A 25,608-nucleotide genomic window follows, 5' to 3' on the forward strand; every position below is an offset into this window, starting at 1 on the left:
CCTGGTGATATCACATATACCATGTAAGGAAATCCAGCCTCAAACGTTCACAGTTACGTGCCACTTCCGCCACCTCAGAAACGTTTTCTCGGTGGTATCTGAAGGAAAAAATCTGAATTTTTAACAATTTACGCGTTGCTTTCCGTAACAGGAAAATAATGATATATTGTTTGGGAAATATAATGCTAAGTAACATCCCTTGCAATAAATTAATGTTTATTCATCTATGAGGATTAATACTTACAATACCATCAAGTTTGCCTCTTCCAACCTCTTATTCACTAAAACAGCTCGAGAGCTGATTGGTGAAATTCACGTTAAGAGAGGAACAGCACCACCTGTAGTAAACAGTGTCTCAAACAGACAATTAACAATATATCATTATGAAGACATACAGAATTTTAAACGTTATCAATGACAGTAACGGCCTCAGATGTTGCAATGTCAGATAACAGCCAATCAATCAATCAGTATTCATGTGATTTAATATATCTCTTTGTTCAGTTATAATGATATTACTGCCACAGCACCCCCATTACACACTAACAAGTTTCAGTCACCCAATCATGGCTAGACTTAGGTGCTGTATTAACTAGTAGTATTCGTTATAGTCTCCAAATGAATAGACAACAGCAAAATATAATTTAGCTCTCCGAGCGCACATCGTCACTCTAAGAAAGTTGGCTTTTCATTACACGCAGTTGCACAGCGTCTTTACGTCTCTCCAGCAACGCTGAGACTGGGAAATTGACTGACTTTGGTAAGCATATTTTTTCTAACTATAAACCTTATAAACCTGTGAAATTATGAAACATAAATTAAAGTTGCCTTGGTCCTGTTGAGCTCTTTTATTTGTTATTCTTTCTTTTTACTTCCCGAATACCAAATAGCTTTCCCGCCATAAGTAGGCAGGCTATAAATGATCTTAATTATCTAGTTATCTGCATGTTAATTACGTATTTTAGTTCAAGACCTCCACCACGAACGACCACCTGTCACAATAACGACGACTTTCGATGAGCAGCAGCAGAAGATCCTTTTACCAATACTACTGCTATTCGTGAACGCCTGGCATTGAATATTTCGGCTATGACGGCGCAAGACGTCTGCGTGAGGCAGGAATTCCTCGTAGAATTCATGCCAAGAAGGAATTTTTCACCAAGCGGCATCGTGCTGATAGGCTTGCCTTTATTCAACAGTTTGTGGTGGATGATGCTGTTGCTGTTTGAGATTGATCTGGCTTTATACCAGCACGGGCTTTTGCTCATCAGAGCAGCCTGTATGAATATTTTGCAGGTGGGAAGGTGTTTTTAAAGATATGAGCCTTTTATTATAATCTAAATGGATTGTGGGGTTGAATGCTATAATATGGAATTCTGGTCTCGAGTTGTATTCACTGACGAAAGGTCTTTCACTAGTAATATAGTAGCCGCAGAATACATAACTGCAGACCGAATAATAGAAAGTGTTGTATAATCATTAATAGCAGTCAAATCATACTAATTATAAGCAAGGGCAATATTATAATCAAAAGATAATCATTTTGTCAATAACCATGTATTTTCTGTTAATGGAATTATATTGCCACGAGAAGTGTGAAAATAAAAATTGTTCATGGAAAACCCCCACTAGTTCTACTATTGCCAGCTTTCAGGCATTAATAAATGCATTATTAATGTTAAGAATAATCACGTAGGCAAACTAGTAATATAAGAGTACAGTGTTTACTGAATTAAAGAATACCATATAACGGACCATTGCATATGAAATTTGATGCTATTATTGGTATTAATCCTTGTAGATGAATACACATTCTTAACTTATTGCAAGGTTTGTTACTTGGTATTTTATTTCCCAAACGATATATCATTATTTTCTCAATTATGAAAAGCAAAGCGTAATTTTTAAAAATTAAATTTTTCCCTTCAGATACCACCAAAGAAACATTTATGAGGTGACCAGGAGTGGGCATGTCACGTCAACATGTGGGGCTGGATCTTCTCACATTGGGTGATATCACCAGGATTGAAGGGAGGTTCACTGGTGAAAAATACACTGAAATTCGTCAGGATTTCTTCCTCCCTTCACTTCAACAGCGAATTATTCCTTCCCATCCGCTCCTGTCATTTTCATTCACGACCGCTGCCCCATCCATGCCGCCAGAATAGTCCAGGAATAGTTTCAAGGTCGAGAGCATCTGCAATTGCTTGACTGGCCAAGTAAGGGTGCAGTCATGAACCCCATAGAGAATATTTGGGCTAATTTGGTAAATTGTTGGGAGCCTGAGAGAGGAGACCAGATCAACTTATGGACCACTGGCGAACACAATGGGAGCTCCTCCACAACTGACCGTAGATAGTCAGAAACCATGAATCTTCTATGCTAAACAGATTGCAAGAGGTGATCTAGAAGGAAGGTGGCTGAACTTCTACTAATATTAAAAATAAGTGTAAAAATTACGTGCGATATTTGGATTACCCCATGGCGTCCTCTGAACTTCCATGTAAATATGATTTGGCACCGATCCAAGCAATGTAAAAACTACAAACAAACGTATGCATATGGTTTAGCTCCAGGTCATGATTATTGTAATTTATTTATTAGAAAGGTGAATTTGATACCTAAATGGAGTTAAAAGTCTAAAGGAATTTCGCTATCCTGATTTCCTTATACATTCTCTAAAAAGAAATCCTCAAGATAATATCATCAATCTACATTTCTCCAAATAGCCCTTTCTACAAAGGACAGGTAAATGACTGAAGGGGTTGTTTAACAATAGAGGCGTCTCTCTCTTATCCTCACACGAATGATGATAAGAGCGAAAGGAATTTCTGTCCGTATGACATTAAAACTTGTATCATAATCAATATATTAAAAAATATAAGCCAAGTAGAAGATGATGTGTTTACTCATATCATGTAATAATTATTTTAATGAACGGCGTGTGAGGAATAACCCCTACAGTATATTCAAGAGGAATACAAACCCAACCATGAATACATGAAACCTCTGAATGTAAATAATTGTCATCATTGGCAAACGAATTAACTTTACCATATGGTAATGGTTAAAAGTTTGCACCAAATTTTGGCAGTCCTTCTTCACTTTCCATTGTTCGTTGTGGAATTTTCTCTTTCCCTAGTTGTGTTTCATTTTGACTCATCAGTAACGTCTACTCTCTCTCTCCTTTTCCTTCTATATATTTACAAGAAAGAGTAAGTTTAATCCATCTTTCTTCTTTTAAATGTTGTTGTATTCAGTAAATCTACACTACTATACTAGTACTAGGAGAAATGCTATAAAAACACACAGGCATTAAAGATAAACAAGAAAATATTTTAGGTGGAACTTTTCGTCAGCCATACATTCTATAAACTATCATAATCTACCTCAAGACGGAATAGCAATATGTTACTCCGTCTTGATCTACTACTCTCGTCCATTCATCGAGTCTCAACTGGCCCACCTTATCCCCACCAATTTCAGTTGTAGCAAAGCCGCCGTCTAGACTGAGGTCATCGGTACAGCAAAAGAAAGAAGGTTTTCAGTTTGAATTACGTTTTATAATTCCAAAACCTGTAAGACTGCTTTAACAACAGTAACTTAATCCCCAACCCCACCGTCTGCCCAAAAATTATATATATATATATATATATATATATATATATATATATATATATATATATATATATATATATATATATATATATATATATATATATATATATATATATATATATATATATATATATTAGTTTAGTCAAGATTAGATGGTCTTAATGTCATATCAGAACTGCATACTTAGTGCAGCGGTATTTCTAGAAGACATCATGTCACTTATGCTAGCTAATATGAGAGAGAGAGAGAGAGAGAGAGAGAGAGAGAGAGAGAGAGAGAGAGAGAGAGAGAGAGAGAGAGAGAGAGAGAGAAGCCACGGTGTCAGAAACTTTCAACACCTCCACTGAGTTTTTTGGTATATTCAATCAAGTGCTGCTGCACTTCTTTTATAGCTGCCTATTATAGTATCTGTAGGAAACGCACTGCAACTGATACTGTAAACTTGGCTTATGTTATAAGGTTAAAATATCCTGTTCAGTGATTTTCACCAATACCAATATAATTTTTAAATTTCTATAAATTTTAAGTATTGTGTAATGAATATGACATAAATAATGACAGACACGGTGATAAAATAACGCCTTGGCGAAAGTTAAATGGAATCTTAATAAACTTATATTAAAAGTGACAGTAATCTTCTATACAGCGATGTAACCTACTCAGATTTTTTTTCATTCCTTGTGTGTGTGTGTGTGTCTTTCTTCAACCAAACCTAATGACTCCTCCCACTAAAAAACTCCAGAGCTAATTGGTGGAACTCTCTAACGGAGAAAGAGTCCTCCCCATCCCCCTCAGTAAACACTGTTACCATATCATTTTTTTAACTCTCTCATGAAGGTGTACCAGGGAAACCTGTGTCCAACTGTACATATACATAACTGTGGATTTGCTTCTCCAATAATAATAATAATAGTAATAATAATAATAATAATAATAATAATAATAATAATAATAATAATAATGTTTTATTCTCCCCAAGATTCACTGAGATCACAACAGACACAGTCAGACACCGACTAAAGAAAATGCCCAACTGGAAAGCCCCAGGTCCCGATGAAGTCCATGGATACTGGCTCAAAAACTTCAAGGCCCTGCACCAACGAATAGCAGAACAACTCCAGCATTGTATCACAATCCACCATCCGCCCAAATGGATGACCACAGGGAGAACATCCTTAGTACAGAAAGACAGGAACAAGGGAAATATAGCAAGTAACTACAGGCCTATTACCTGCCTACCAATAATGTGGAAGTTACTAACAAGTATCATCAGTGAAAGGCTATACAACTACCTAGAGGATACAGACACCATCCCCCACCAACAGAAAGGCCGCAGAAGGAAGTGTAGGGGCACAAAAGACCAGCTCCTAATAGACAAAATGGTAATGAAGAATAGTAAGAGAAAGAGAAACAAACTAAGCATGGCATGGACTGACTACAAGAAAGCCTTCAACATGATACCACACACGTGGCTAATAGAATGCTTGAAAATATGTGGGGCAGAGGAAAACACTATCATCTTCCTTAAAAATACAATGCGCAACTGGAATACAGTACTTACAAGCTCTGGGATAAGACTAGCAGAGGTTAACATCAGGAGAGGGATCTTTCAAGGCAACTCACTGTCCCCACTACTCTTCGTAGTAGCCATGATTCCCATGACAAGAGTACTGCAGAAGACGGATGCTGGGTACCAACACACCAAAGGAGGCAACAGAATTAATCATCTGATGTTCATGGACGACATCAAGCTGTATGGTGGAAATAGATATCCTAATCCAGACTGTAAGGACTGTATCTGGGGACATCAGGATGGAGTTTGGAATAGAAAAATGCACCTTGGTCAACATACAAAAAAGCAAAGTAACAAGGACTGAAGGCATAAAGCTACCAGATGGGAATACAATCAAACACATAGATGAGACAGGATACAAATACCTGGGAATAATAGGAGAGGATATAAAACACCAAGAGATGAGGGACACAATCAGGAAAGAATATATGCATAGACTTAAGGCGATACTCAAGTCAAAACTCAATTCCAGAAACATGATGAAAGCCATAAACACATGGGCAGTACCAGTAATTAGATACAGCGCAGTAGTAGTGGAGCAGACAACGGGTGAACTCCGCAGCATACACCAGAAAACTAGAAAACACATGACAATACACAAAGCACTACACCCAAGAGCAAATACAGACAAGCTATACATAACACAAAAGGAAGGGGGGAGAGGGCTACTAAGCATAGAGGACTGTGTCAACATCAAGAGCAGAGTACTGGGGCAATATCTGAAAACCAGTGAAGACGAGTGGCTAAGGAGTGCATGGGAAGAACAACTGATAAAAGTAGATGAAGACTCAGAAATATACAGAGACAGGGGAGTGAAAAACAGAACAGGGGAACGGTACAACAAACCAATGCATGGACAGTACATGAGACAGGCTAAAGAACTGGCCAGTGATGAAACATGGTAATGGCTACAGAGGGGAGAACTCAAGAAGGAAACAGAAGGAATGCTAACAGTGGCACAAGATCAGGCCCTAAGAACTAGATATGTCCAAAGAACAATAGATGGAAATGACATTTCACCCATATGCAGGAAAAGCAATATGAAACACGACACCAGAAACCACACAGCAACCGAATGTCCAGCGCTTGCACAGAACCAGTACAAAAAGAGGCATGATTCAGTAGCAAAAGCCCTCCACTGGTGCCTATGCAAGAAACACCAGCTAGCTTGCAGTAATAAGTGGTACGAACACCAACCTGAGGGAGTGATAGAAAACAATAAGGCAAAGATTCTCTGGGACTACGGTATTAGAACAGATAGGGTGATACGTGCCAGTAGACCAGACTGACATTGATTTAAAAAATCAAGAGACGGTATCACTCATTGATGTCGCAATACCATGGGACACCAGAGTAGATCAGAAAGAAAGAGAAAAATTGATAAGTATCAAGACCTGAAAATCAAAATAAGAAGGATATGGATGTCACAATACCATGGGACACAACAGTAAATGAGAAAGAAAGAAAAAAAATTTATAAGTATGAAGACCTGAAAATCGAAATAAGAAGGATATGGAATATGCCAGTGGAAATTGTACCCATAATCATAGGAACACTAGGCACGATCCCAAGATCCCTGAAAAGGAATCTGGAAAAACTTGATGCCAAAATAGCTCCAGGACTCATGCAGAAAAATGTGCTACTAGAAACAGTGCAGAGTGAAAAAAGTGATGGACTCCTAAGGAGGCAGGATGATATCCAGAACCCCACACTATAAAAACCACCCAGTCAAATAGGATGACTGTGATAGACAAAAAAAAAAAAAAAAAAAAAAAAAAATAATAATAATAATAATAATAATAATAATAATAATAATAACTAGTACAGTACAGGTTGACCATCACTAATCCAGCATCATTGGGACCTCGAGGGTGCCGGATTAGCCATTTATTAGGCTAGAATACACGAAACACAGTAGCTAAGCACCTCATCTTAGAATTAAAATATCCCATAAACCAGTACAAGTTGGTTAATAAAGAAAAGACAATTATCAAATACAGGTAGTGCTCGAGTAATGATAATTCGACTTATGATGAGGTTAGCAAATAATACCGGTACGAAAATATTTAAGAAATATTTTTAGATTTTGCGCCAGGCAGCAGGTACAATCAAGCAGCAAGAGAGACCAACTTACAATAGAAAAACTTCTTTTCCTCCATTTCTTTATTCCATCTACTAGTTAAAAAAGTAAAAGAGAATGATAAACGAATTGTTAGTAACGTTATACTCTTGCAGTAAATCGATTGCAATAAACAACTCGAACGGGAAACTGTTGTCTTGCTAATAATCATATCGGATAACAACTGTTTTGCTTGTATTTCAACCATCGTACGGTAATACACAATTACTGTAGTTATGTTACAAATGATGTTAAGTACTCTACAATAAGACTAATATATTTTTTACACTATACCCATATTCGCTTTGGAGAAAAGATCGGCAGGGGAATATACTGCTACAGTAACTTTAAGCTGTAAGTTGTAGCTGAAGCTGAGAAAACAATGTTCAAGCTGCTAATGACTATAAATTATCGTGCATCGGCAACATGGATGAAACTCGACCGTAAATAAAACTAGAGAGAATGTACTTTAATCAAAACTACTGGGCATGAAAGAATACAAATTACTACTGTTTTCACGCCGATGAAAGATAAATACGTAAAGCTCGTATTATGATGAAATCAAGAGAAAATAGCGAATGGAATCTTGATTTTTTTTTTTATACAAAACAAACATGCCCCCAAAACGGCCAGCCGCGATTCCTGCAAATGTCATATATTAACGAAAAAAAATAGCTAAATTAATTTCACAACGAGACGTATTTAAGTTATATTTCGACTTAAAAACACTTCGTACAACGAAAAATATCCGTGTCCCATATAAATAAAGTATCCATATTCATTTACTCTAACTAGAAGCAAGAAAAGTGTTTTCAGCTTAGTTAAATGCGGCGAAATAAACACCGCGATATCGATTCCCAAAACAAAACATTGATCACAATTTATAATACAAAAGCAATATGAGAATATACGCAATTGGAAACCATGTAGTAAACCATAACTTTTTATAAGATCCATGAAAAAGATGCACATTCGTTTATGTTAATGCTTGTGTAATACTGTTAATATGTGAATAGAGTTCAGTATAATGTAGGCTAGGCTACTGGTTTGTTGATGCAGCACACTGCGCCACCAAATCGGAGTGGCCTGCGAGCGAGTTAGCGCAGCGACCCGGGAAATTTGAAAATTATTGCAGAAACATTAGAAATTACTCTAGCCGAAATTTGTGCCAGATTACTGATTGTCCCAGACTACTGATTGCCGGATTAGTGATGGTCAACCTGTACTCTACATCAAAATGTAATTTTTTTGAAAACTACATTCTTTTAAAAAATATTCCTCCTATTATTAGTGTCATGTGATTCATGATCTGTGAGAAATTTACCAGATTAAGAGGCAGGAACTCATATCAGTAGTAGTAGTAGTAGTAGTAGTAGTAGTAGTAGACAAAAAATTTAACTTTATAACAAAATCCATTTCTCAGATATAAATATCCCATTTACTAAAGTCCAATTTGTGGTCGTAAAGACTCAAACATTCTATTCCTGCATATAAAGAATAAAGAAACTGTGTTAACTGACTGGCGGCACCGCTCCGATGTGCTTCGGACCATGGGTTCCAGTTAAGTACCTCACTTCTCATATACTATACTGTAGTCTAGATTACAGTTGCAGTTCTCTAACTTACAGATGTAAATGCAGAATCATCATAGTTTTCAGAGTTTAATTAACTGCTTCTGCTTTGCTGTTTATATAATTTCTAGTTTCTAATCAGAGTTCGTTGTTTGCACAGTAGTGTTTGCCTGTCAGAGTAATGGTTACCTTTGATTCTCTCTTCCTTCCTATCTTATTGTATGATATTGTATGTTTTTTAATGTGTATATTTTGATTTGTCATTTTCATTCTCATTGTCGTTATGCCTCAACATACTTGTACTGGCAGGGATAGTTAAGTCCTGCATGATTTCCATGTTCTCCTTCGAGAAAGAAATTCATTTGCAGCACTCTTCTTGTAGGGCCCAAGTGTGTACTCTCAACCACACCTGAGTACTTTGCTGGAATTGGTCAGTTAAACACTGATATAAGCTTGGGCAACAACAAATGTAAAAGCATCATTCTTCCTCTTCTCCTGGTGATTGGTTGGGGTTGGCTCATGTACTTGACTGTCTCCAATATCCCTGGGTCATTCACTGGCAGTGAAAACAAATAATTTTTTTAGCTAATTTGATCATTCTCTCATCTAATCCTACAACTTTCCGTGTTTTGAGACATTTCAACTTATATGTCTGATAACATTATTTTGAGCAGTATAAGCTCTTTGTTGGGCGAGTCGGTAGAGCTGTGGACTGGCACTCGCCAGGCCCGAGTTCGAGTCCCCGGCCGGCTGATGAAGTTATTTATTTCTGGTGACAGAAATTCATTTCTTGCTATAATGTGGTTCAGATTCCACAATAAGCTGTAAGTCCCGTTGCTAAGTAACCAATTGGTTCTTAGCCACGTAAAATAAGTCTAATCCTTCGGGCCAGCCCTAGGAGAGCTGTAAATCAGCTCAGTGGTCTGGTAAAACTAAGGTACACTTAACTTTTGAGCAGTATAGCATTAACAGCCCCAGACCCATCAACTCAAGTTTATTCAACCATTCCACCACATTTGTCTGACCCCATACCTCAAGCAGTACAACATTCAGCATCAATGTACCTGCCTTTGTATCCCATACCACTGTACCCTGCTTTTGTTCCCATCCCAACTAAGACTACCTCTGACCTTGCCTGGAAGCATGGATGCCATTTTCATTTTTGTGCCTATGGCTACCTCGACTCCTATGACATCAACCTCTTTGCCTTCGGCACCGGCACCTCCTCCAGTTCCTACCTCACCTTCAGAGGCCTCCCTATGCTTCCCTGGCTGCAGTTCCTCATGGTTCTTCTGTCCTGGTGTGGCCAGCTTTGCCTGATCTGCATGAGATATCTCTGCCTAGTGGTCCTCCTCTAGCCCCTGCAAGGCTGATGAGTATCCTCAGATTGCAGAGTTGGTTTCATCATCCCCCAAGCCTGACACCATTGCCATAAGATTTGTCTAGATCTTAAAGAAATGGCTTCTTGCTCCATGAAGTGTCCTATTAGCTCACACATCCTCCTGCTGACTACTATCTTTAATCAAATCACACATCATCTTCCTCTATCCCTTCAGGCTTTGCTTATGTAGTAACTTCTGTTCATCCTTTAGCTCATTCCTGGAATATTTCCTTGCTTCCTGCTCTTGATCATGAATTACACATGCATCATCATGTCTCCAGCTTCCTCCCAAGCAATTCATTGCTTCCATGCTAAAAAGCTGTTGCTGCACCTGCTGTTTGTTCTGGAATCAGCCACTCACACTTATGTAGATTTGTAAATATTTGTGCTAAAGACAAGAGATATTTATGTTTCCATATCAGTTTTTCATTAAGAAGTAGATTTATACTGTGTTTCTCACATGGCTACTTGAAAAAAAAAATATGAATATGAAGTCATGTTCTGCTAATAAACAAAACTTTGGTAGGAAACTGACACATTTAATAAATTTCAATTGATAGCTCTTCTGTTACCAGGTTGTTCACTGTAAAGAACTACCATACATACTGGTCGTGTATACCATATAACAAAGTACAGTATATATCTTTAGAGGCATTTGTTACAAAACTCTGTATCCTAATAATTATGTCTCTCATCATTCAAATAGTAAAAATAAACCTTTCCAATGATGTGAATTAAATACACTTTTTCCATCTAATACTTGTCTGAGGCAAGAATCTAAGATGTCTGTGAGTTCCAGCTAACTCAGGTGGCTGTACTCTTATCAAAAAGCTACTGAGCATTCTAATGGGGATAAGGACCAACGTATATGATACAAAAGAAAGAAACATCTACCAAACAGTACAGTAAACACATTAGAATAAGGTCAAACTGAGCTAATTAGTGACTACATTCATAAAAATAGAAGCCTGTACTACAATCCCTTAGTCAAAAGGCTCACCCCCAAAGAGTAAGACTAAGGTATTAAAAAGCTAATAGTAAGGAGGGCTTTTAGTGTCTAATTTTTAAAGTTAACTAAAAGTTATGCAAAAAGCAGGGGCATCTCAGATAATTTTGTTACAAGAATTACTTCTACGTCTGGAATGACCCAAAGGAAAAATCTATTAGCAAAACCTTGGTATAACCACCTCTCATCATCTGCATTTTTGATAACTGCAAATTTAGTATGGTTTCAAAGCATTTCATACTAACAGGAAATTTCTTCACCACAAAAAACTGCCAAACAACATCATTCAAAATGAAAATGATGGCAAAAAATTGATGAAAACTGCTTCTAAAAACTAAAAGCTTGGCAGATCTGGCACTGAAATTCATGTGGCAATTCCCATGATGCTCTGCATCCACTACCAGCTGACAGCAGAAGGCAGGATGGCTTTGTTTTAAACTGCCATACCACAATAATCTTCCCATGATGCTCTGCATCCACTACCAGCTGACAGCAGAAGGCAGGATGGCTTTGTTTTAAACTGCCATACCACAATAATCTGTGTTGTTGCATTGTGCAAAATGTCAACCAAAAGATCTATTTCCTCAGTCTCTAATGTTGTAAAGAAGTCTTGCAAGCAGGTATTCTTAGAAGAGAAAATGGCTATAGTTCACCATTTTAATGAAAGGCGTCACAATGCAGACATTGTGAGGAATACTGACTTTACTAAACTGATGTTACAAACAATTCATGCTGCTACAGACATGAATGGGGTGAGCACTGTCTGATTCATCTTCTCTGGCCAAGAAATGCACATTGTGAGGTGTTTTTCCCTTAATGGGAGGGAAGAGGGAGTTGAAGTGGTTGGATAGCAAAATAAAGAATTCTATAAAATAAAAAAGATAAAGTGCAATGATCCAAATGTGGAACTTGGAGAAAACCTCACAGATTCACTAAGAAGTAATAGTTAAAAGAATCTGGATAGCAAGATTGAAGAAAGGAAGCAGGAATTGAGGTACAATAAAAGGCTAAAAAATGGGTGCAGCTAGGGGCCAAAGGGACATTGCCAGGACCCTTTAGTAATGCCTACAATGCATCATGTGAGGTGTATTGACAGCACTACCCCACTAAAGGGTCCTTCAAAAACATAACGGCAACAAATTCAAAATTATAATATCTAATTACAAATATTCATTTTCTGGTACTGAAAAGTGCATTTACTTAAAAAGCGTCAATGAAATGGTTGGAGTTGGTTCTACATTACATCAATTTTCCATGAATTAATAAAGAGAAATATGTTACATAACTCTGATGTTATTATACAACACTGTTTTCAGAAAGTAATTAGTCACAGATAAAGGGATACAGAGAGCAGACTGTGGAAGTATCAAATACATTCAAGTGGACTACATTCAGTTAGAGGATTGATACCTCTTCAAATGTTACAGATATGCATATTAACTCAAAACCAGTGAAACTACTGTAATTCTAATAAAATCAAATTACAGTACAGTTATCTACTCACCCTCATTTTATTTATCAACTGCTTATGTAACTCATATTCTAAGAATGGGAGAGAATCCGAGATTTCCTTTGCATTGAGTTCTCCTCTTAAATCTCGCTTGGTCCGTGCAACTCTAGCTTGTATCAAACAGCCTCTACCTATTAAATAAAATAAATTATGCCAAGTTCCTATGTACAAGCACTGAAATTATTTTTGTATGAGAATACAGCAGTTCTAAATTATGTAATGTCTACATCTTAATAAATAAATATGATGATAATGGAAGAAATATTCAAGCACAGACAAAAACCAACACAAGTCAGAACAACCCATTGACAGTAATACCTCGAACTTTCACAATTCAAGTTGCACAAATTCAGACACGCAACATTTGCAAAATCCTCGAAAAACCCTACAGAAGTGTTTATGTTTAATTTTTGAAGTAATTTAAAAGTTTTCACACTTTTATGTGTAAAATCTGTATGAAATGACAAATTTTTAATGAATTTGTATTTTTCCTGAAATACAAACCTGAGGTCTTTACATATGGATAACTTTCGGCGAAGCTGGAAAGTCTGGCCATTAAAATTTTGCAAGGCAGTTATAGTAACCCTATGGTAAGGGCAGAAGTACCATCCACCCAACCGGTATGCATTCAATCTCTTCAGTTTACCTTTTGGCTCAGGTAAAAGAATGAAGGGTGGGTGGTAAGAGGTGGGCCTTTTGTGTAAAGACCTCAGGTTTGTATGTTAGGAAAAATACAAATTAATAAAAAAAATTTGTCATTTGTCCCTACACAAATACAAACCATCGGTCTTTACATATGGAGACTTACTATTGGAGGGAGGATTCCAAGTAATTCTCTGAACTGACTGGCAGTTTGGCTCATCTGGTATTCTCTTCTGGTCATGAGAGAGCAAAGGAAGAATACCACACCTCTGATCTATTGAACAAGGGATGTCCAATTGACAGAATTCTGGGCACCTTGAATAAAAGGAAAGTATCAAAACCCTTGATTCAAAAGGTACGGATGAACCCACCATGTCGAAGACTATGTGGCTAAAAATAACCAACTGGCGTGCCCATAGTCAGTTCTTCTCTCACCTTGCTAGAGAAGGTAAGAAATGCATCTATTAATCCAAACAAAACTGGATTTTAGGCAGGATACTCAGTCATGCAGATCACCTGCATGCACGCCAGTCCAGCTCGTGATGGCTTGTTCACTCTTCCTTTGTCCTATGGAAGAGGATGGAAAACAGGAGGAAGGTAGGAGGTCAGTCCCACCCCCAACACCTTCTCCCTACAGCCGCACACATTATATTCTAATAAAATTGTGTGATAATATAAGTTTAATTCATATATATGACACAAAGGCAACCCAAGTGAAGGGCATTGGTTGACAAAACATCAGAGGGGAGACAAGAAGCCACAGAAGTGGACAAAGGCTACATCAGAGAAGCAGTCTGGCAAGATTGGTACCCCTGAATGACGACATAAACTGCGCAACCTGAGCCTGGAGAAGATCAAAATGGCGTTGCCCCCACCGTCCCAGGAGGGGAACAGCCCAAAGATGTCACCACATAGATGAGGTTCTCAGGCTCTGAAAGGAACGCACTGCTGTCAGATCTGGCTTGGTTCCAAGCTTCCACCACAGACCTAACGAGTTGGATGAGGTACACAAATACATGAAGTGGCAACTGGGAGAGTGAAGAGCATGTAGAGGGGCTCCCAGGATCTGAGCAGAACATGCAGCCATCCGACTTCAAGGTGAGCAGCAGGGGTGACAAATGTAGCACAGGAAGAAGACAGGGAAGTCCAGAAGCAAAATAAGTTCTGAACTGTAGGGCCTGAAAAGAAACAAAAAATATGCCTTCCCCCTCAGAAAGGGAATAAACCTCCCATCCTGAGAGAAAGGAAAAGAAATAAATCTGTAGCTTAGGGAAAGGAGTGAGTCGCACGACTCATAACCCCCACCTCAAGAAGGGAAAGACAAAAGGTGGTAAATTCTGACTGGTCCTAAGCATGTAGTCGGGACCAACACAACTGTACGACCTGCACCATTAACATTTGTGTTGAGGGAGTGGAGGAAACTTGCTATCTTAAGTAAGATGAATTATCGCACAAAACCCTTGGCTGTAACACGAACCTGTCACGTCTTGATCTACACAAAATCTGAGATTAAAATATTACCATGTTCCCAGAAATTGTGTAGTTTGAATCAAAACATTGTCTAAAAAGGAAAATAATTAAACACACACCTAGATGAAGGCATTGGAGAAACAACAACAATGATAAAAAGGGAGAAAAGCTCCACACCTAAGCCTACTACGCAGTATGAGTAAGTAAATATATCACTGAAGACATAGAAATAAAACATGTTGAAATGTCTTAATATATCAAAATACATAACTGTTTCAATATATCCAAATCAATATTTCAAATTACAAACAGAAAATATATAACAAGAGGAAAAAGACAGGACAGAGAAGAAAAGCATGTCTTGTTGAGAGTGAGGCCAAAAGTAAGAGATTGAATACATACTGGCTGGTTAAAGTCACAAATTGGCAATTCAAGACTGCACATGTCATAATGGTCGATAATCTACTCGTTATGATGCCATTACGATGCAATTACGAGCAAGATGCATCAATTGACAAGATTTGGCACCATGCCAGCGAGTTTAACGTCTGCCAGTGATGTTGGATGGGCAAAGCTGCATAAGCACCTACGCAGTCGAGTCACGACAAATGTCATAAGTTGCCATGTCACACTGCAAGACGCAATAGTACCGTAATGACATCTCGATTGACGCAACAGCGTCAGCATTTGATTACGAAAGACATAACTAGCAATGTCAACATGCAGCATCTAGTGCGACGTACACCATGTACTTGGAAACGCCACAGCATTCGCAGTGCGATGCGCAATAGTGTATTTTGGTTCCCTTTTTTCCTTTTTATTGCTGTTCACACAATAATAAAAGGAAAAAAGTTCTTGTAACTGTTCTCTAATAATGCCACTGTAAATTCTTTTTTACCTTTTGTATATGATACTGTAAATTCTTCTACTACTATAAATTGTATATAGTATATTTTTATAATATAATAAATTGTGTAAAATGTTTATATTGTGTATGTACTAAATTTTCCTAAAAGCAATCTAAACATTGTGTATGTACTAAATTTTCCTAAAAGCAATAAGTTATTTGTATAACTACTTTTTCTTGAAATGTTGAACACAGTAATTTTTGGGTAACAATTTCCTTAACTACAAACCATCTCCAATATCTTCAAGATTACTAAACTTGAGATGAATGAAGGCTGATATTTTCATAAGTTCAGATAAAGAAAAAATTAAACTTAAAACTTGTAAAAAATAATGTGCAAATCAATAATACTAAACTGGATATGAATGAGGGTATGATATATTTCACATAAAGGTAAATAACACATGAAGACTAGTAATAAGTAAATATATCCCAAGGGGCTCTGAGAGAGAGAGAGAGAGAGAGAGAGAGAGAGAGAGAGAGAGAGAGAGAGAGAGAGAGAGAGAGAGAGAGAGAGAGAATTAATTACCCACATCTGCCTTTATTTTCTATTCTGATTAAAATATATTTTGGATTCAAGATTTTTAGTATTCTTGATATACTGTAAGAACTTCAGATATATATGAATATGACACAAAATACAACATAAAAGAAAATATATTTTGTAATAATATAAATATTTTTGAATTTTACTTTTATTAAGGAATTTTACAGTTTTTAAACATGATTTTCATTTATATGAATAAGTCAGTAAGTTGACTGCTATCAAATGCAATTTATTAGAATGATCTGAAGTATATAAGAAGTGAAAAGCCATTTTCTATTTTGAGTAAAACATATATTGCATTCAAGATTTTCAGTATTCTTGATATACTTTGAGAATTTCAAATATATAGATAAACATGAAACTGAATACAACTTAAAAGAAAATATATTTGGTAAGAATATAAATATTTTTGAATTTTAACTTTATATACGAAAGTTACAAAATTTTCAACAAGATTTTCTGAAGTACGAAAAGGCATTTTCACAACATGACAGTGCCATTGCATCTGTTGGCATGTGACGTAACTAAATCGCAATTAAATCGTCATGAGTCACCATGCCTTCAAGGAAGTCGCCGTCCTGCAAAAACCGTTAAATGTGGGCGTGGCCTAAATCATCGGCAACTTGCGCGTACGACTACGTACATTTGTAATCTCATCTCAATGTTCAAAATGCTGTAGTAAATGGTTCATTGCGTATGATGTCATGGTGTCTAATCAGCTGACTTTATCTTTTTTTGTGACCCAAGGCCTGCGACTAATGCCAATTGGTTGCCAAACCCAGCCATTATGACAGTTGCAGTCTTGAAGCCCCAATGTGTGACTCTAGCAAAACTGTTACCATAACCACCTTGCAAAAGTTGAACAGCCAGACTTTCCAGCTTTGCTGAAAGTTATCCATATGCAAAGAAAGAGGATTTGTATTCGTATAGGGACAAAAATGTATTATTTTTATGTTTGCGCATGCATAAATATGTTACAAAGGTAATTACAGCACATACAGTTAGTGTACTTTTACAAGATGTGATACCCATTTGTAAAGTTACCACAGTTTTCAAAGATGCCATACCCCTGCAGAAACTGTTTGTTTAATTTTTGAAGTACTGTAATTTACTGTAAAAGTTTTAATGTATTTAAGTGTAAAATTGGTATGAAAAATTTTTACTATTTATATTTTTGTACATAAATTATACAAAAGTAATTTATAGTAAAGTTTATTTTGTACAAGATGTGATACCTATTTGCAAAATTACATACTTTTAGAAGATTTGATACCCCTGCAGAAGTATTTATGTTTTATTTTTGAAGTAATTTATAAGTTTTCATGCATTTAAGTATAAAACTGGTATGAAAAATTTATATTATTTTTATTTTTACACATAAATGATACAAAGGCAATTTACAGTAAAGTTTACTTTTGTAAAAGATGTGATACCCATTCGCAAAGTTACATACTTTTAGATGTGATACCTTTGCAGAAGTGTTTATGTTTAATTTTTGAAGTAATCTATAAGTTTCTCTACACGTCTTTACATAATTTCAAACTGATTGAATGTACATTACATACATGTTTTCATTTTATTGAATTGTACCTTCGTTATAGGACTTCTGTATCACAAGGGAAATGTCTTTTACTTTACTGTGAGTGAAAAAGAAAACGACATCCCATGAATTAGGGGTAACAGTACAGTATATGTACGTGAATACTGTAAATGCGCTAGTGTGTGGCAAATGCCCATTACAATACTGCACTCTACTTTTACATCAACTATTTATTTCTTTTTAAGGGTAATGTATTAAGCTAACTTTTAAATGAAATTGACTTTAATTTCATTTAAAAGTTAGCTTAATGCTGTGCTTTGGGAGCAAGATTTGGGTCATATTTAGTATTTAAACTCTATAAATAAGCATTCATTAGCATTTTTAGTGACTGCACCAAACTTACACAAATACTCCTCTAACATGAGGGCTCTGGAACCTAACCTTGCATAAGTTTGAGGCATTACTGTACTTCAAAACTGCTACTTCTAAAATCTTTCTTTTTACTATTCAGTAGTCATGGTTTCACTTACAGACACAATGAATTTTCTAATAAGAATGTGGTTTAAATACAGACAACCTTTCATGAATGGCAATGCTAATTATAAATAAAAATAAAAGTTCTGTAATAATGAGACAAAACCCTTAACACAACAAGGTTACAGTCACCTACATACCTGTAATTGGTATTCCTGCAGGTGGTTCTAGGGTTGTAAAAAGCACATCAGGCACCTTTCCCTTTCTGAAATAGTATATAGTTGCATATGTATAAATTCTGTACATATTCACTGATATGACAATATTTTCATAAATAAAGAAAAATTACCATGTACACAATCTAAAAATTAAATAAAAAACAGGTATATTACATTACCTACAAACAGCACACTTTGAAATCTTAACACGGAATGGCAACGAAGTCTCAGAATAAGGAACATGGCACATTGTACAAGGAGGTGAAGCAGTTTGTGTCGTTGTAGCTGGGTTTTGTGGAAGAATTGGACCGGAATTGGACCCAAGAGACGTGGCAATTTGCATGGCAGGAATACTGTCACCTGAAAATCCATCTTCTATGCATGGATGGCTTCGACTCATACAAGCCTAAAATGATATTTTCATATTAATCAGATTATTGCTAAAAAGTATCATGTCAATTAAATATCAAGGCACAGTATACTAGTTAATAAAAATTCACTTATTATGCATACCTAATATATTCACATTTAGTAACATGTACACAATTCACTTCAATAGTGCAACACCGTGCAAGAATTTTTTTTTTCATTCAATTCTGTTCCCACATCAGGTTCACAATTCACTAAAATAAATATATGACACATCTACACACATACATATGATAAATACACTTGATACATGATTTTTATATATCAAACACCATAGGGCAGGAATGAAAAACAGTTGTAAATCTTGATCAGTGTCAGTTTATTGCTAAGCCATCATCCAAGGACTGATACAGTGTGGTAGAAATTCAATATATATATATATATATATATGATGGCAAAACAGTACATATGAACATACAGACAGTAGGAAACCAAGTACTGTACATTATTTGCAACTGAGAGGTGTTTTGTAGGCGGAGTGCTAGCCGCATTAGTGACAGTCAGCTTCTACAAATCCAATTATCTTGTGGAAGCTTGCTTCCTTTTTTCCCATTTCTCAGGTATCTTCCTAAAATTTAAACTTCTTGCATATTTCTGTTGAAATTAATGGATCAAGTTTCTACATGCCTTGACTAATACTCATGTTCTCAAAGAAAATTTCTTTTATAAAGCTAGACTCAATAATGTTTCTTTCCTGAGCATTATGTATTAGAATAAACTATATTTTTCTCCTGTTGAGTTAACTGCATGACTTTTCACTAACATGTACAAAAATTTTACTGTTCACCCATGTATTTCTTACACATCTTTTATGTTGTTATGTTCTCTTAACTAATGTTTTTTCAGTCTAACCATTATAAAAGTTACCACAAGACTTACATGAGATTCAGTATACAGTGCTCCCCAACTTTTACGCAGGGATAGGTTCCAGAACCCACTGCGGAAATGTAAAAATCCCCTCTAAAAATGCCTCTATCTGGCTTACAACTGCCAAATGCCCTGTACCCCTTAAACTAAAATGCTTATAACTGTCTATTTTAACAGTTCACTGCCTAATTTAATAGTTAAAATAAATATTTCTTAAATTATCATACTAAAACAATTTAATATCATTTCACACAAAAATACACCTCAAACCATCATCCCAAAACACCCAAAGTCATCTTACATTCCCTCCTACAACTGTTACTCTTAGGTATATACAACCCTAAATGCTTATATTTGCCTATTTTAACAGTTCATTGCCCAACTGAACAGTTCAAACAAAAATGTACCACAAACTATCATCCCAGAACACCCCAATATCATTTCAAAGTCATCTTACAACATTACGTACCCACCTACTACTATTACTCTTAAGTACAGTACAGTATCCCCTATAATTCAGAAATGCACGTTTTCTTTTGCCTAATGTAACTTTGTGCATCGTCTGCTGTACTGCACACAATGTACGCACATTTTATTATATTTTGCTGTGTTGTAGGATGATTTTAAAATGATATTTACTGTACAGAACATATTTTAAGACAGTACTACTGGATAGAGCTTACCTAAAATACGTGGGTAGTTTAGAATGACGAGACACATTCCTCCAAAAAGAATGCTAGGTTTGTTATATCATGTTAGTATTTTCGTGATTACGTACAAATACATTTATGATAAAAAAAAATGATTTAATACAGTGAGTTCTTGGTCTATGTCGTTTTGTGATTAGTCCTCACCATCTCCCATAAACTTATGAAAAAATTTTTAATTATGGTAACTGCAAAACATAACATTATATTAGGAGCAAATTTTCCATCAACTTCTAGGGAATTTTGCTTCTCATAACAAATGGAAACCAGCCTGGGAAATAAAGTCAGCAACAGCTCAAATTGCTAAATATGTGCAAAAAGTACAGTGTCATATTCTGTAATTACAGCATAACCTCATCATTCAGGACTTACTCCTAGATCCTTCTCATTAACAGCAGCAAGCATCTTTCTAACATACCATATATATGTTCTGGATAGTATTGTTTGTAAAGGCTAGTAATGTTTATGGCTTTTCGTTAAATAGTTCAGATGAATACATACATATCAATGGTGGGGAAAGAGCTGGATTATTGAAAGTACCGATACTACTCTATTATTCATGTAACAAATATTTAGTCTGTCTTGGAAATAATGGGTAGCATTTATCAAATTTATTCTTTGGATGAAATATGATTTTATTGAAGAATTATGCCCCTGCCTTTCTAAACCCATTCATACACAAAGATATTTCTAAGATTAGAAAGAGAAATTTTCCTAATTCTGTGAGAACCAGTCTAATTGGATAACTCTAAAAAAACTATAGAAGTAATAATCACATAGGCTTCCTTCATTAAGAATAAAATTTAAAAAAAGAACTTTGATAATCCTATAGTATGAAGTAAAAAAAAGAGCAGCATAATTCATGCACAAAATTAATACTGTACAGTATTACAAAAAGTCATATACATCTCTGTTGAAACAACAATGACAACCACAAAATTATTTCTAATCAGCACATCAAGATGCAGTAAGCAGGAAAATATTCTATAAAAGCCTTCCCAGTCTGAAAAAAAAAAATTACAAGCATACAAATTGGGTCCCATTGGTCATGTGATGTTACTGCTCAAAATGATGTACACTATAAGTAGGTAAACTGACTAACATTTAAAATGTAATCATTTTTCTAATGTGAAAAAATGAGAGCTAATGTCCAACCAAATATTTTTCTTGGCAAAACATCTGTGATGAGCAAGGCTCCCTGATACAAGCTCTCCCAGCAAGAATGTGTTAATGAGCTTCTTCCTTTACACAAAATGACTAACCTGTTTCTTAAAATGAGAGGTTAAATTATTCTGGTAGAGCAAAAGAAAAACAGGATTCCACATTCTTGGAAATAAATAGCAAGAAAGACTCATAAATCTGGCTGGCCCTGCAGGACTGAGACAACATACAAATGAAGACAACCTCAAGAGCAAGTCCAGGGTACATAAATCAGGCAATGAACCTACAGCAGAATTTATATTAATCCAAGTTTAAAGTTAAATTGGTGTCATTTATCTGACTGATTCGCATCTGTTACTTTCACTGTGTTTGACAGACATTCATAATTTTGTACTTACATCTTAAAAATATGAAAATTAACTTTTCTAATAAGTCCATTCAATTACACTGAAACACAATAACCCCAATTATACTACAGGTTGACCATCACTAATCCGGCAATCAGTAGTCCGGAACAATCAGTAATCCGGCACAAATTTCGGCTAGAGTAATTTCTAATGTTTCCGCACTAATCTTCAAATTTCCCGGGTCGCTGCACTAACTCGCTCACCGGCCGCTTCGATTTGGTGGCGCAGTGTGCTGTATCAACAAACTGGAGCCTACCCTACATTATACTGTACTCTATTCACATATTAACAGTATTATACAAACATCAACATAACGAATGTGCATCTTTTTCATGGATCTTTTAAAAAGTTATGCTTTACTACATTGTTTCCAATTGCGTATATTCTCATATTGCTTTTGTATTATAAATTGCAATCAATGTTTTGTTTTCAGAATCGATATCGCGGTGTTTACGTACTGTATTTCACCGCATTTAACCAAGTTCAAAGTGCTTTTCTTGCTTCTAGTTAGCGTAAATGAATATGGATACTTTATTTATTTGGGACAAGGATATTTTTTCTTTATGTGAAGTCGAAATATAATTTAAATAGGTCTCGTTGTGAAATTAATTTAGCTATTTTTTCGTTAATATATGACGTTTATGGAATCGCGGCTGGCGTTTTGGGGGCATGTTTTTTTAGTAAAAAATCAAGATTCCGTTTGCTATTTTCTCTTGATTTCATCATAATACGAGCTTTACGTATTTATCTTTTATCAGCGTAAAAACAGTAGTAATTTGTATTCTTTCATGCCCAGTAGTTTTGATTAAGTACATTCTCTCCAGTTTTATTTATGGTCGAGTTTCATCCATGTTGCCGATGCACGATAATTTATTAGCAGCTTGAATATTGTTTTCTCATCTTCAGCTACAACTAATTTATCCATGTTGCATGCTTAATTTATATTGTTTGTTTTCTCATCTTCAGCTACAACTTGCAGCTTAAAGTTAGTGTAGCAGTATATTTCCCTGCCGATCTTTTCTCCAAAGCAAACAAGAGTATAGTGTAAAAAATATATCAGTCCTATTGTACAGTACTTGACATCATTTGTAACATAACTACAGTAATTGTGTATTACCGTACGATGGTTGAAATACAAGCACAACAGTTGTTATCCGATACGATTATTAGCAAAACAAGTTTCCCGTTTAGTTGTTTATGTCTGTACGCATTTACGCAAGAGTATAACGCTACTAACAATACTTTTATCATTCTCTTTTACTTTTTTAACTAGCAGATGGAATAAAGAGATGGAGGAAAAGAAGTTTTTCTATTGTAAGTTGGTCTCTCTTGCTGCCTGCGCCTGTGCGAAATCTAAAAATACTTCCTAAATATTTTTGTATCGGCATTAATTGCTAACCCCATCATAAACTTGAAATATTGTAAGTCCAATTATCGTACCTCGAGCACTACCTGTATTTGATCATTGTCTTTTCTTTATTAACCAACTTGTACTGATTTATGGGATATTTTAATTCTAGGATGAGGTGCTTAGCTGCTGTGTTTCGTGTATTCTAGCCTAATAAATGGCTAATCCGGCAAAATGGCTAATCCGGCACCCTCTAGGTCCCAATGATGCCGGATTAGTGTTGGTCAACCTGTACTCAAAACTTGGTAATCTAAGGAACATCTTAATCTAAACCAGAACACTCCACGAAACTGAACTCCTTCATTAGTTGAAAATGCAAATCTCAACACATTACTGCTTCATTTAAAATTGTCTCATAATTACTGACCCTTAACATGTACACAAACTCACATTCCACCTACATGATGACTAGTTCAAAATCATTTGGTGAACTGAGATTCAAACCACTTATTAAATAATATGAACCACTATCAGCATGCATTTGCATTTTGTCAGACATTATCAGCATGCATTTTATCATAACTAGGAAGCATGCCTTCATGTAATAAGGTGTTGGGTTTAATGCAGTCTCAGTGTGTTACAAAGTTTTATTACTAACACATGCAACACTTAGAAGATCTACCACCATAACTTAGAGTATAAAAGCTCCTTTGTACTGCCTTACATTACAGACAAAATATGTTAGCAGACAAAATTTCCCATCATTCATGCATTTATTGTGATACAGCTATATAAAAATCTAGATTTCTTACAGCAATACCAGTCATACATTCTTGGACTCATAACATAAAACAGTAAAAACTGGTAGAGATAAAATAATTTAAAGTATTCAATTCTGGGTTTAGTCACTAAATATCATAAGCAAAAAATGATATAACATATGGATACACAAAAATAGCATAGAGTATATATAAATAAATATGCAGTAGTGCCATAATATTCCCAGAATAGTAGAATATTTACTCAGTGTTTCTGGCATAACATCAAACAGGACTTATGACACAAACAGCATTTTCAATTAGGTCAGTTATAACAAGTGGAGCCAGATATAAAAGTATCACAGGCCTTCTGAAGTGGTTCAATCTTGATATCTCAAAGATCAGTTGTTTCATCTTCAATTGCAGGTACTTGTTTGCAAGATATTCTGCTACCTAGAGGCATGCCCCTGTTGTTCCTGTGAGGCCTTTCCTGCCTAGGAATATCATAAAGCCTGACTGAGTGGCATCATCTTTTTATCTACCCAGTTTTGATCTCCAGCAAACTCATCTACACAAGTACCCTCGCTCACCCAAGCACCGCCACAATTTCAATGCCACTCTCCAGTTTATTCCAGTAAGAAAAGTTCTCCCGAGTCCAGTCAGTACTCTATGTCCTCTCATCATCACTCATAACTTTCTCATCCCACCACCTGTGCTGACGCCTTATTATATCTTTAGCTAGACCTTCCAGCAATTCTTTACTTTATCATTCCTCCTCTCCATCTCATCCTCCGTTGCCAAATTGGCTTATTATGAGTGCAGACTTTGCACAACCTCTTACTCCTGGCCCTTCTTGGCTCAGTACCTGTTAACATTCACTTGGTACTCTTCAGACCTAAATAAAAGGCAAGTTCAATTTATCCAAGGATAGTCTGTTGCAAGTGGAAGACTACGATAATGAAACTGTGGAGGATATGTGTTCTCAAAGAAGGAACCTCTTTCACAGGGTGCCTCAACTAGGTTTGTGACATTTTTAACACATACTGTCGTCACACAAACGAACAATACAAGGGAAGTATGGCATTTAACCCTTAAATGCCTACTGGACGTATCATACGTCGACTAAAATTGTCTGTTGGGTGCCAAGTGGCCATTACCGTCGTCGACTACAAAAATTTCAACCTTCGGTCAACTTTGACTCGACCGAAAGGGTCAAAAACGCAATTGTAAGCTAAAACTCTTACATTCTAGTAATATTCAATCATGTACCTTCATTTTGCAACAAATTGGAAGTCTCTAGCACAATATTTCGATTTACGGTGAATTTTTGAAAAAAACTTTTTTCTTACGTCTGC

The 25,608-nt window shown here is 36.0% G+C and overlaps 1 protein-coding gene across 2 annotated transcripts in view; it reads right to left on the reverse strand.

Moving 5' to 3' along the window:
* Window positions 1-25,608, reverse strand: part of LOC136848071 (C2 domain-containing protein 5) — a 201,875-nt gene that overhangs the window by 56,145 nt on the left and 120,122 nt on the right. For both annotated transcript variants that reach the window (XM_067120245.1, XM_067120244.1), the window contains exons 11-13: window positions 18,756-18,982; window positions 18,559-18,623; window positions 12,773-12,909 (exon numbers count right to left, since the gene is read on the reverse strand). In XM_067120245.1, the coding sequence (XP_066976346.1) occupies window positions 12,773-12,909; window positions 18,559-18,623; window positions 18,756-18,982 (429 nt within the window). The remainder of the gene's footprint in view (window positions 1-12,772; window positions 12,910-18,558; window positions 18,624-18,755; window positions 18,983-25,608) is intronic.

This window comes from Macrobrachium rosenbergii, chromosome 18 (genome assembly GCF_040412425.1).
Source record: "Macrobrachium rosenbergii isolate ZJJX-2024 chromosome 18, ASM4041242v1, whole genome shotgun sequence".
Taxonomy (NCBI): domain Eukaryota; kingdom Metazoa; phylum Arthropoda; class Malacostraca; order Decapoda; family Palaemonidae; genus Macrobrachium; species Macrobrachium rosenbergii.